Source organism: Mus musculus, chromosome 7 (genome assembly GCF_000001635.26).
Source record: "Mus musculus strain C57BL/6J chromosome 7, GRCm38.p6 C57BL/6J".
Classification (NCBI taxonomy): domain Eukaryota; kingdom Metazoa; phylum Chordata; class Mammalia; order Rodentia; family Muridae; genus Mus; species Mus musculus.
This window is the reverse complement of record NC_000073.6, coordinates 13668422-13682615: the sequence shown is the minus strand read 5'-3', so window position 1 is coordinate 13682615 and position 14194 is coordinate 13668422. Positions and strand designations below refer to the sequence as shown.

The following is a 14194-nucleotide window of genomic DNA, read 5'->3' as shown; positions in this document are numbered from 1 at the left end:
TTGAATGGGAGAGTGGATGTAGTGGATGTAGGTACCAAAGGCCCCAGTTCAGGTGATAGATCCACTGGGATCCACTTCCAGAGGATATGTAATTCAAAAGAGCTTACAAATTAGGCCACTAGGTGCTGCACCCAACGATTGTGTTACCTGTTGATTCTAAACTAAGTTGTATAATGTTTGTCTTCGCGTGGCAAGTGGGTTCTAGAGAGAAAGGTACTGCAAAAAGCACGGGTTTGTGAGAAGTGCACCCCAACTAGCTGTGGAATTTTTGAAGCGTGGTGTTGGCATGGCAGCAATTTGCATTGGGAACTTAGTGAGCCAGGTGAAGAGATTTCAGAGCTCTGGGTCAGAGAGTCTGCTGTGCCGATAACAGTCCAGCCTGACCACTGGTGCCTTGCCAGTGGTAGCATGGATTGCTTTTTTAGACATTTTTCACGCTATATCCATTGATAGATGTGTCTGTTTTTATGACAATAACATACAGGTTGATCATTGAAATAAAATTGAAAATCCAGAAATACACCCACATGCCTATGCATACTTGGTTTTGGACAAATAATCCAAAAACAAACAATGGAAAAAACAAAAGCATCTTCAACACATGGTGCTGTTCTAACTATAGGTCTACATGTAGAAGAGTGAAAATAGACACACATTTGTAGGAGGTTAGCCCAATGCTGCTTGTATTCTAATGTTAAGATTTGGAGTCAGCATGGAGCTTCTGGGAACCTGCCCCCAGTTATTTTCAATTGGTAAATACAGGTGCCCACAGCCAATAGCTGGGGCAGAGAGACGTATGCAGGGTTTTACATTTCCCAGGCTTGGGACCTCACAAATAATTTTCTCAATCCATTATATATCATTAAATTGATGATATCCTATTGGTTTATTTAGATACAAAGTCCTGAAGGAATGTTTGATTAAGTAAACAATAACAACAACAAAAACAACCACCTTGCCCTTGCTGGGGATTACAAATTTACAGATCACCCCTGAAAAAAATACAAAGAATTCTACTAATTATCTAGGATATCAAATATATCTACAAAAGTTTGGACTACAAACTGTACAAATCAAAAGAAACAAATTAAGGACTTTTAATGATTTTCAGAAGTTACTGGGAGATATTAACTGGGTGCAGCTTGTGATTTCCTTGACTACTCAAGAGCTAACAAATTTATTTTATACCTTGCAGTTGATAAAGATTTAAATAGCCAAGGAAATTGCCAGCTGAGGCTGAGGAGTTAGCTCTGCTAGGAAGGAAATTACAGCATACACAGCTAGATTGTATTAATCCAAAAATGTCCTACATCTTAGTTATCTTACCTTCTACTCATTCCCTATGAGAATTCTCATACAGAGGGAAGATTATATTTTAGAATAGATAATTTTTTAGCACATAAACAGAATAACATATTTTTTAAAAGTACTTAGAAAAGGTCTCTGGATTGATACTAAAAGGAAAATGAGACTTTGACTATTAGTTGGAATAGACCCAGTTGAAACTGTCGTACCATTCACTGACACAGAGATCGACTCATTATGGGCACAAGATGAACATTGGCAAAGAGCATGAAAAGATTTCTTGGGATAGATTAATAACAGATAATTTACAAACAAGTGACTTCACTTCATAAAAAACTAATTGGATGCTCCCTCATATAATAAAGGGAATTCCAGTTTCTGGAGCCCCTACAGTTTACACTGATGCTAATAAATCAAGAAAGAGAAAATATAATTTAGAAGATGTAAGTAAGGTAACTGAGAGTCCATATAAGTTGGTCCAAAAATCTGAATTATATATACTACTCATGGTGTTGTCAGATATTCAAGGGTCTCTTACTATAATAACTGCCTCTCAATGTGCATAAAGCATTGTTTTACACATAGCGACTGCTGAACTTATTCAGGATGATTCTGAATTGACTTCACTATATATTCAGCTACAAGAAATGATCAGAAATAGGAGTAATCCACTATATATAATCTCATACAGGTCTGCAAGGCCGTCTGTCACAAGGTAATAATGAAACTGACCAGCTACTGATAGGAAGTGTATGAGAGGACTCAGAATTCCATTAAAAAATGTTAACAGCAAAGACTTAAAGAATTCTCTATCACTTGGCAAGAAGCCAAGAAAATTATGAGGCACTTTCCTACTTGTTTACTATATAACCAAACTCCATTACCTACAGGAAGTAACCTTAACGTTAGCCAAAGAAATGAAATTTGGCAGAGGTATGTTCCTTTTTACAGAGTTTGATAAACTGATATGTACCTCATAGTATAAAAACCTATTCAGGATTCCAATGGACAAGAGCCAAAGGCTGATTCTGATATTACACATTTGTTAGAAGTTATGGCCATTATGGGAATACCCACGTAAATTAAAATAGACAACGGTATGACATATGTATCTAATAAGATGAAACAGTTTTTAATACATTATAAGGTAAAACATGTTACAGTCATATAGCATAATCATACAGGACAAACAATTGTGGAGAGCTCTAATTGAATTCTAAAAGAGATGCTTAACAGGCAAGAGAGGGCAACAAAAACACACAGAGGCAGGTTATATAGTGCTATATTAACCTTTTTTTTAATCTGCTAATGAACAGAAAACTAACACTGCTGAAAGACATTGGATTTTTTTGAAAAAACTGCTAAAGTGAACCAGCCTATTTTACATTAAGGTTGTTCTGACATCAGAATGGAAAATGGGAAATGTGTTAGGCTGGCAGAGGGGTTATGCCTATATTTCTATAAGGAGAGAAAAGCTATGGGTTCCTTCCAAATTGATAAAAATCAGAGTTGACAAAGGAAGAATCCCTAAAGACCTTGGCTACAGACAAGAAGAAAGAAACAAACAAAGACAAAAAGATAGGTGATGTATAGATCTGTGTACACAAAGACAGCTAGAACAAGCTGAGATTTAAATGTCTATATGTAGCCAATAACACCTATTGGGTATAAAATTCTCATGACTTGTTGTTACATACAATCCTTTAAGATGGCATGAATAGAAATTTATATTTTATTTTGATTATATGATCAAAGTAACCTCTAAAGAAAAACAGTTGTCTTTCTTTATTGATCTTCATTAATTAATTTTGGCACCTTAAACCTTTAATATGAATGTCTTTACAGAACTATGTTTTGGTTGTAAGGTTTATACATTGCAGAATGAAAGAGGAGGAAGACAGGCTTTACAATATTCTGGGACCTTCCATTCCAGCTCCTTGATTGATTCTACCTCAACTACATTGAAGCTGTCTCCTCTAAAGACTTGCTTCCAGGACATTTCCAGAATACCTAGCTTGTCCATCTTACCATTCAAATTGTTATAATCAGGATGTCAGCTATGCTGTGAACTTTCTCAACACATAGAGACTGGAAGGCAAATGATGCCAATTAGCCCTCCTTGGACAAAACTATTTTTCCTATTTCCCTTAGGGCCCACATATGGGAATTCTTTTCCCTAATTCAGCTAAAAGCAAGCAAAAGAATATTATTATTCCAGCCACTTAGTTTGGGATGGATGGTTCTTATTATTTTATAAATTATAGATATATTTTCATTTTAAGGAACAATTCACAAATGTTGTGGCTTTGGAAAGAGAGGAAATTGAAGAGCATAAACTCAGGAATCTTTACCTTTCCTTTCCTCTTCTCTATCCTTCCTTCTTAGGTAAAGGAAGGCTAAATGAGAGTGAAAAATAGGGATATAGTAATATATGAATTAGAGGAATAGAAAATAGGTATAGGTTATCAATTTTACTCTTAAAGAAAACACTGTATTGCCATATCTCACACTGCAGAAATCTTTATAATTAGTGCAAATTAGTTATAATTTTACATTGGTACAGAATTCAAAGATAATTTACTTCTGTGCCCTATTTTTTAAATGTGGATATTGATTTCCTGGGGTCCAGCTTCTTGGGTTCTTTGTATATATTGGGATATTAGTCCCCTATCACATTTAGGATTGGTAAAAAACTTTCCCAACCTATTACTGTCCTTTTGGTCTTATTGATAGTGTCTTTTGCCTTACAGAAGCATTGCAATTTTATTAGGTCCCATTTGTCGATTCTTGATCTTATAGCACAAGCCATTGGTGTTCTGGTCAGGGATTTTTCCCCTGTGCCCATATCTTTGAAGCTTTTCCCCACTTTCTCCTCTATAAGTTTTAGTGTCTGTGGTTTTATGTGGAGTTCTTGCAAGCTTGCACAACCACTCTGGAAATCAGTCTGGCAGTCCCTCAGAAAATTGGACATTGTACTACTGGAATATCCAGCAATACCTCTCCTGGGCATATATCCAGATGATGTCCCAACTGGTAATAAGAACACATGCTCCACTATGTTGACAGCAGCCTTATTTACAATAGCAAGAAGCTGGAAAGAACCCACATGTCCCACAACAGAGGAATGTATACAGAAAATGTAGTACATTTCCACAATATAATACTACTCAGCAATTAAAAACAATGATTTTCATAAAATTTTTAGGCAAATGGTTGGATCTGGAGGATACCATCCTGAGTGATGTAACCCAATCACAAAAGAACTCACATGATATGCACTCACTGATAAGTGGATATTATCCCAGAAAGTTAGAATACCCAAGATACAACTTGCAAATCACAAGAAAATTAAGAAGATGGAAGCCCCAAATTTCAATAATTGTCTCTCCTTAGAATGGGGAAAAAATACCCATGGAAGGAGTTACAGAGACAAAGTTTGGAGCTGAGATGGAAGAAAGGAATGTGCAGAGACTGCCCATCCAGGAATCTATCCCATAATCAACCACCAAACACAGACACTATTGCAGATGCCAGGAACATTTTGATGATGTGACCCTGATCTAGCTGTCTCTTGTGAGGCTATGCCAGTGCCTAGCAAATACAGAAATGGATGCTCAAAGACATCTATTGGATGGAATACAGGGTTCCCAATTGAGGAGCTAGAGAAAGTACCAAAGGAGCTGAAGGGGTCTATAAACCTATAGGAGGAAATGCAATATGAACTAATCAGTACCCCCTGAGTTCCTGTCTCTAGCTGCATATGTAGATGATGGCCTAATAGGCCAGCATAGGGAGGAGAGGCCTTTGTTCTTGCACAGGTTATGTGCCCCAATACAGGGGAATACCAGGGCCAGGAAGTGGGAGTGGGTGGGTTGGGGAGCAGGGCCCGAGAGGAGGAGGTTTAAGGGACTTTCAGGATAGTATTTGAATTATAAAGGAAGAAAATATCTAATAAAAATATTGTCTGAATGATAAAAAAGTATTTCAAGATTGATACATATTTAAGGTTCTCATTGTTGTGAATTTCTTATATTTATACAAAATTTGAAATTAATATTGTTACCCTTTGATAGGCATTGTGCTTATGCAACTCATCTGAGAACACAGGCTTAAACCCAGTTCTTCTATTACAAACTGTTTAGGATAATTAAGTAACACAAGTTAAAGACCAGATACTAAACTCATGACTACATTAGATTCTGATTTAATTATTATACAGTGTTTTCAATTTACTCAAATAGAAGTGACTAAGAATAGTTAGGTTTCACAGTTCAGATATATTTTATATAATCTTCAACAGTGACAGAAACCCACAGGATATGACATTTAAGGACATTTCCTTATTAAAGATCATTTGACTAGTGACATATGACATATGTGCTCCTGGCCACACCCCCTTCTTGGTTCAAAGAAAAAACTGAGCAACAGTGGGGTTGCTCCATTTGTGGCAAGATACCTACTGGGCAAGAATTGCCCTAATTCATCTATTGACAAAAATACTGTGTGGGAAAATGGCACACTATGTGAAATAGTCAACTGATAGCTGACAAGAGAGGATATCAAGTCCTTTATAATTCTGCTTTACATAGGTCTGTCAGATGATCCTGGGCCAGCATACTGAAGAATGATATTCCAACATTTTGAGGAATGAAGGTAGTCAACTGTCTCTACACATTAGTAATTGCAGGTAATGTTTAAGTTGTTCTCATATTCTGACAAAATTGTAGACTAGTTATAGTGCCATACTCATCTCAAGTTGTTTAACATTGAGAGAGATGATATAGATGTGAGAGGATAGTTTTCACATCGTAATCCAAGCTAAAACTAAGACATAATTCAGTTATAATATTGTAAGCAATTTAAGTTAGCATAGATGGCAGAGTGCTTTATCTAAATTGACAAATATAATGGTCTGAGTGTATCTTATACTTTATAATTTACATAATTGTAATGGTTGTGATCAATTTATATCTTGGAGAAAAGAGCCTATTTTTGGACAAAATAGGGGAAATGTTGTGGATGGCTGTGAGTCTATGGGTGTGTGGAAAGAGGGTAGAGAGTTCCTGCATCCCACCAGAGATCCGGTGCTCTGGGTGGGTGGACATGGGAGGACTGCTGGATGCTTTTCATGCGGCCTTGGATGGGCACCTGACTGTGTTAAGTCACTGACTCCACATGTCTGATGGTGGACAAGGGGCAGCCCCAGGTACCAGGTTCTCAGCCTCCAGCATTGCATGCTCGATATAGCAGAGGAGCTGAGAACAGAATAGAGGCCCCAGGATGGCACTTGGCCCCAGAAATAAGGGAAGAGGAGAGGGAGAGAGGCAGGTGCTGGGTGGTTCCCAAGAGTCCTATGCACAGTTCATTGTCAGATTTCAGGAATCAGCTGAGAGAATTTTGGGACCTGAGGAAAGTGAGGGTCTGTTGGTCCAACAACTTGCTCTTGAAAATGCCAATTCAGCATGTAGGGCTGCCCTGAGAGGTAAAACCAAGAGTTTAGATATAAGTGGTATGATCAAGCTTTGTATTGAGGTAGATGTGTTTTCTCAACAAGTTTCTAAGTCTATTAACCTGGCCATTGGGGCTGCTCTAACTCCAGCTCCAAGATTGGTGCCGAGCCCCATTGGCCTGAGTTAGAAGTAGACATCTGTGTCCTCGCATTGTGTGCAGAAGCCACCTGGGGCACCTCTGATTATTATATGCCTCAATTAACAGCAGTTAACACAGGTGATAAAAAGATTGATCCAGGTTGCAGCAGTGATATACATCGTGCTGCCCTGGCCTTACACACTGGAGGTATATATATATATCTGTCCGGGAACACATTGAGATAGATCTCTAAATTATAAATGTGGCTATGAAAATGATTTTTACTGTGCCTCTTGGGGATGTGAAACCACTGGGAATACCTATTGGACCCCATCCTCCACTTGGGATTATGTCACAGTTAAACGACTTTACCCCAATATTAAAATTACCTCCCCTGGAAAACAACCCCTTATTAGCTATTGTTCCCCCAATTCTTCTAGACAAGGGTGGTGCAACCCATTACAAATTGGCTTTACAACAGCTGCAAGGACTGCTGACTGGACCAAGAGAGGATTCTCTTGGGGGTTGCACATATATAAAGAGGGCACAGATTGAGGATTGACATTCAAGATTAAACTACAAAAGGAAATCCCCAACAAATATAAAGCATCTATAGGACCTAACCCCCAATTACGTCACCCTAATTCCAAAACAGTCCCTGACTTCCAGGTTCCTGCCCCAGGGCGTGCTAGAACCCTATTTCAGCCCACTGTCCCTGCAGGGGCCCCCCTCTTCCACTGATTTACTGTGGTCTATATTGAAAGCTTTTGCTTTGACCTTGCTGGATAAGACACAAAGAGATAATGTGTCAGAATTTGAAGATTGTTGGATGTGATTTTCTGCTTCCCTGCCCTTTTATGAGGGCACAGCCTTATTTGGAAATTTTACCCTGCTTTCAGATGCTAGGCAGCTGCCCTTCAAGTCAGTTCAGCTTACCTTGACAGAACTCTCTGGGGTAGGAAGCTGTGTGTTGGGTCCAAGTATGTTTCTGCTGCGGCCCTTGCTACAAATTTGCAATAACATGTTTAGAGTAAATAAAAATGGGTTTTCTTATCTTCTTTCCCCAAATGATACCTTTTGGCATGTTCCACAGGCCTTACACGGTACATTATTATACAAGATTTTATAAATAATAGAGATTATTGTGTCTTGGTTCAGCTTTTTCCAAACTTTAGTATTCATGAGTCAGATGACTTACTGCAGTTTTGGGATCGAGGTGCCTCCTCGCCATCCTGCCACAAAAGAGAGCCTATCTAGGCAGTGACCCTTGCGGTCCTTCATGGCCTTGGTGCTGCTGGGACCGTGACTGGAATTGCAGCCCTTGTGTCTTCTCAACAGACTGCGTGCAATTACTATCTGCTCAATGAGGCTATTAGCCAAGATATAGAGAATATAAAAAGGGGCCTAGATGATCTTACTGATTCCTTGGTCTCCCTTTCAGAAGTTGCCCTTCAAAATAGAAGGAGATTAGATTTGCTCTTTCTACAACAAGGAGGCTTATGTGCTGCACTTAAGGAAGAATGCTGCATATATGTTGATAAAACTAGATTAGTTAAAGATAGCATTGCCAAGGTTACTGCCAGTTTAAAAGAAAGAAAGAGAGAACAACAAGAGTCATAGTACCAAATTTGGTTTTCAACCTCCCCGTGGCTTTCGACCTTGTTGCCCTCCCTATTGGGGCCCTATTGGGACTCCTATTATTGATTTCCTTCGGTCCTTGGGCATTTCAGAAATTGACCCAATTTGTTAAATCTCAAAATGATTCATCTCTTTCAAGTGCATTTGTTTCAGTTCATTACCATTGGCTGGACGTTGGTGATAACAAGCAGGTTACTGGAGAAGAGTCAGACGGGGATGCTGCTTCATCACCCTGGTCTCTGGGAGAGAGACTCAATTTCCATAAAATGCTTAAGTAAGATCATTCCCCTCCCCCTAAATTCGGCCATCAGTCTCATGCCACGTATCATTTATAGATTGCCTTAGTCTGTACTTCTGACATGGTGATATACATTCTTGCCACATTGGAAACTAAACAGTCATCCCAGGCTAGACACATCAAAAAATTGGAACTTGAAGCCATTGCCTGTGAAAGTTGTGAGACTAAGTACTACACAGGGATTAGTCTGGAAGCTGTTAGACAGTCTCTGAGAGGCATGTCTGATTGCATGAAGGTTGAGGGCCCTAGGGTCCTTCCCCTAGGAAAATTGGCATGGGAGCAGGTCAGGGTTAATCTGGGTAAAAATCTGTGAACCTGAGAGTCAATCCTGTACATGGCCCCTAACATTGCACACTGGGGATCAGACCTCTACCTCTACCCTTGGAGCTTGCTTTATTCCTACATCCCTTGGCTAGCCCAGGTTATACATAACAGACTGGAACCGTTAATTCAAGCCTCATAGATAACTTGTCCTTGTGTCCTTCATGGTTTTAGAGAATCACCCGGTGAGCAAACAAACATTTAGGCGGTCATTAAAAACGTGGCTACAAATTTATTATACAATATGCCTTTATAAAAATATTGAAATGGGGGAGATGTTGGGAGCTATTAAGACAACACTATTGTCCTGATCTCTGAATTGGGCCTCTCCCCCCAAGAAGAAAAGGGGGTCAAAATTGTTCCAGCCCTAAGTCAGCACCGGACGTCCTGACCTCAAGATGTACCTTGATACCACCAAGTTCCTGCTTCACCTTGTAGTTGCCAAAAGAAAAATTTCTGCTGCCCCATCCCTCCTGCTGAGAAGTACTTCCTCTTTTTCCACTGCCCCATCCCTCCTGCTGAGGTGCATTTCCACTGCCCCATTCCTCCTGCTGAGAAGTACTTCCCCTTTTTCTTGTGCATTTAAACCTTGGGCCTGGCTAATACAGGGAGACCTTGATGTTACTCAAACTGCTTCCCTGTGTTGTTCATTACACAAGGTTCTCGTCTCTCTCTACACCCCCCCCCCATTTGGTTCTTAGGAGAAGGTCCCCTCGAGACCCTCGAATAACTGGACCTGCTGGATGGGTCAATAATGCTATCCACTATCACCATAGCTATTAAGTGTAGTACTTGAAGTTCTAGATAGACCAATAAGACAACAAATGAAGATGAAGGAGATACAAATTGGAAAGGAAGAAGTCAAAATATCACTATGTGCAGATAATGTGATAGTATACATAAGTGACCACTAAAATTCGATCAAAGAACTCTTACAGCTGATAAACACCTTCAGCCAAGTAGATGTATTCAAAATTAACTCAGAAATCATTAACCTTCCCTTACACAAAAGATGAATAGGCTAAAGGCCGGGTGTGGTGGCACACACCTTTGATCTCAGCACTTGGGAAGCAGAGGCAGGCAGATTTCCGAGTTTCAGGACAGCCTGGTCTACAAAGTGAGTTCCAGGACAGCCAGACCTATACAGAGAAAACCTGTCTCGAAAAACCAAATTAAAAAAAAAAGAAAAGAAAAAGAAAAATTAGGAAATTAACCTCTCATAATAGCCACAAATAATATAAAATACAATGGTGTGACTCTAACAAGCAAGTTAAAGATTTGTATGACCAGAACTTCATGTCTGAAAATGAATTGAAGAAGAAATCAGAAGATGGCATCATCTTCCATGCTCATGTACAAGTAGGATTAACATAGTTAAAATGGCCATTTTGCCAAAAACAATCTATAGATTCAGTGTGACTTCTATAAAAATTCCTACAGAATTCTTTACCCACCTTGAAAGAATAATTCTTCATTTTATGTGGTTAAAAAAAAAAAAGCCAAGAAACTAAAATCTCCTTTACAAGAGAAGAACTTCAGGGAAGTATCACCATCCCTGATCTCAACCTCTACTACAGAGCTCAGGGAGTCTTATGGAAGAATTGTGGGTAAGATTGAAGGAGCTGGAAGGGTCAAGATTATCAGAAGAAAACCTGCAGAGCCAACTAACCTGGGTCTATGGGGGCTCCCAGAGACTGAACCACCAACAGAAGAGTATGCACTGATTGGACCTAGGCTGTCTATACCTATGTAACAAATATCTTAGTCTCATGTGTGTCTCATGAAGACTAATTGAAGCAAGGGCTGTCTCTGACTATGACTCTGTTGCCTCATTTTGCACCCCTTTCCAACAGTTGGGCTGCCCTGTCTGTCCTCAGTGGGAGAGGATGTACTTAGTTCTATGCGATTTGATACACCAGGGTGGGTTTGTCCCTGGGTGGGTGGATGCAAGGGAAGCCCCTTCCTTGAGAAGAAGAGGAGAGGGGCTTCCTTGAGAAGAAGTTGTAAGTGTGTGGCTGAGAGGAGAATAGGGAGTTGGCTGCAAGCAGGATGTAAAGAGAATAAACAAATGAAAACATTAAGTATATATATATATATATGTATATATATATGTTTCTTTGCAAATAATTAAGCTGGTATTCATGCAAAGTATGATAAATACACAAATACTGAGTACTTGTGTAATTTCCATAGTGACACACTTAGAAAATTTTTCGTGTCCAATCTCAGTCAATAAAACTACAAACAAATGACTTATTTAAATAAAAATAAAATGTTTCAAAGCTGCAATTCTATAAAGTGAATTGGAATTTGCTGATAATAAACAAGACAATAATAAAAGTTGCAAATATTTGATGACTCAGGATTCCAGGATTCTCGGCTGAAGAGATGACTCTCAAAGATGGAGAGATTTTAGGAGTATTGTATTGCTTAGGTAGAGGACCTGAGATCAGTTCCTAGGACCCAAAGAAGTAAGTTTACAGTTACATGCAACTGCAGGTCCCTCGGAACCAATGCACACTTCTGGCCTCTGAAGGTACTACAAACAGAAAGGTATACACATCACCACCACCACCACCAGCAGCAGCAGCACTATCATCACTGCTGTTGCTACTACTAGTAGTGTTAGTAACACTAGCTTTAAAAAAAAATCACCCTCACAATTCCACAACAGGTTTTATTCTATGACCATATTCAGGTATTCAAGATATAGAACAACAGGAACATAAACATCAGTGTTCATATAATATTCAAAAGTTTTGAAAATTTATTCCCATGGGAACATCCCTGGGGGGAATCCGGCCATTTTCTCCTGGAAAACTTTATCGAAGGCTTCAGCTTGGGCTACTGTGAAGTGATTCTTCCAGTCCCCAGTTGTACCTGTAAAATGTGAAGAAGATACATAGGTGGATTAATAATGGTCGTAATACTGCACTAGCTCATCTCTTCATAAGCTTTTACCTTCTGTTTGATAATGATCACCCAGTTAATATGCTACATCCACTACAGCAGTGACTCACATTACAGGTTTAGAAATCTGGAAGCCGGAAAACAGGAAAGAGCTTCCTGGAACCTTGGCATTCCCATAGCTAGATTGCCCCAGATTTGTGTCTGCAATATTGTGGAGGGTCTTGCATGCTTTCTTATGGTATTTTACTGGATAAGATTTAGAAGTCTCAGGGCAAGCTTAGCAAAGTATACTTAGACTCTTCATTACAGCCAGGTACAGCAGACTACATTGCATATTAGAAGCAAGTTGGTGAATTCTTCTGACAAATGGAGATTCCCTACAGATACTTAAATGAACAGCCAAGTTACACTCATATGCAAGAATGTACCAATGCCTAGGAAATAGTAGGGTTGTGCTATTGCATTATTCATGAGAAGGTCTGCTAGAGAAGAACCCCATGGTGCTAGCTTTCACAAGGCTCAAAGGAGAAGGACAAATGTGACTAGGTTGTGAAATCCTTACCTATCATTAGCTTACCATAGGCAGGGCTGTTTTGTCTTTACTGTAAATATTACCTGTTTCCTGTAAGTCTTTTCAAGTCATTTCTCTGTTTTGTGCCATATACTTCATTGTACTTTGCATGCTGTGACACCCTACTCCTTTCTTTTCTGTATTATATAAGATTGGTGTTGGATTTGTGACAATACATTCAGATTCAGCACACACTCTCCTGTCTGTATCTGTCAGTGAATCCTCACAGACTCCAGCTCACCTGTTGAAACCTTGATTTCCACAGATTGAGAGGGGCCAACTGAGCCTGGTCCATGGCATTAACAAATCAAACTACCATTTTCTGTGGAAAATTTCTCTCTCTCTCTCTCTCTCTCTCTCTCTCTCTCTCTCTCTCTCTCTCTCTCTCTCTCTCTCTCTCTCTCTCTCTCTCTCTCTCTTCCTGAAACAGGGTTTCTCTGTATAGCCCTGGCTGTCCTGTAACTCACTTTGTAGCCCAAGCTGGCCTTGAACTCAATAATCTTCCTGCCTCTGTCTCCCCAGTGCTGGGATTAAAGGCGTGTGCCACCACACCCTACTGAAAATTTCTTAAGTCCTGAAATCATATATACAAACTTCTAACTCTGTCTAAATTATGTCCTACAATTTCCTCTCCCAACCTATATGCTAGACAATCTAACAGCAGCAACACTGGCTTGATCTTTTTATATATACTCAGACTATTCCTGCTTCCCATTAAACCTGTTCCTATCATGCTAACCTACTCAGCAGTTTTTATCATCTCAATGATTCAAACAGACTTCAACTGTTCTGTCTACATCTTAGTATTTACTTATAGAAGTAAATGATTTTAAAGCAACTTTTAACTAATATTTTAAAGTAGTTTCTACTTATGTGTGTGTGGGTTCATGAGTGATGCAGATACACACAGTTATCTGCGGCATTTCAACTATCTTGATTTTCTCACCAAATACAGTAGACCCAGCCCCTCCCAGCTGAGGGAATTGCAGGACTCTGTTTCATTCATCCATGGTGTTTGGTAATGCATGAAGATCTGTATAATTTCAGGCCCTGTCCTATGTAGCACTGTGTCTTCTGACCATATATCTATTCCAGAATGTCTCTAGTTGGAACCTTAAAGATTAACAAACTGCCCAAACTGTATATTCCTTTACAATAGAGAGCTAATATTTTTCATATAATTACATCTTTCTCTTTGTCTCTTTATTAATGACACTGTAAACGTCTCTTCCCATCTTTCCTCCATTTACAACCCAGCAGGCCCCATCCCTGCTTTATTTCCTAGCTGTGACACTGTTATGTGTACCATGCATTTATTCTTTGAATATACACACAGAACATGCATCTAATATATTTGAAAAGAAAGTGTTTTTGAAATTACTAAATGGTTCATTTTACAAAGAGTTCCAAACTTATAGGACATACTCAGTGTGGGATTGTTAAATAAATTTGTGAATACCTGAGGAAGGTATAGGCAATGCTCCTATTTTGCTGATGAGGAAAAATTAGTCTTTGAGATGTTATCAGTATGACAGTGATGTGTGTGTATTTGAATCCAAAAA

At 39.2% G+C, this 14194-nt stretch overlaps 1 protein-coding gene across 1 annotated transcript in view; it reads right to left on the bottom strand.

Moving 5' to 3' along the window:
* Positions 1 to 11808: 11808 nt before the first annotated feature.
* Sult2a5 (sulfotransferase family 2A, dehydroepiandrosterone (DHEA)-preferring, member 5) overlaps positions 11809 to 14194 on the bottom strand; it is a 46841-nt gene continuing 44455 nt past the window's right edge. Inside the window, exon 6 of the mRNA NM_001184980.1 lies at positions 11809 to 12031. Within this exon, the coding sequence (NP_001171909.1) occupies positions 11919 to 12031 (113 nt within the window). The 3' untranslated portion in view covers positions 11809 to 11918. The remainder of the gene's footprint in view (positions 12032 to 14194) is intronic.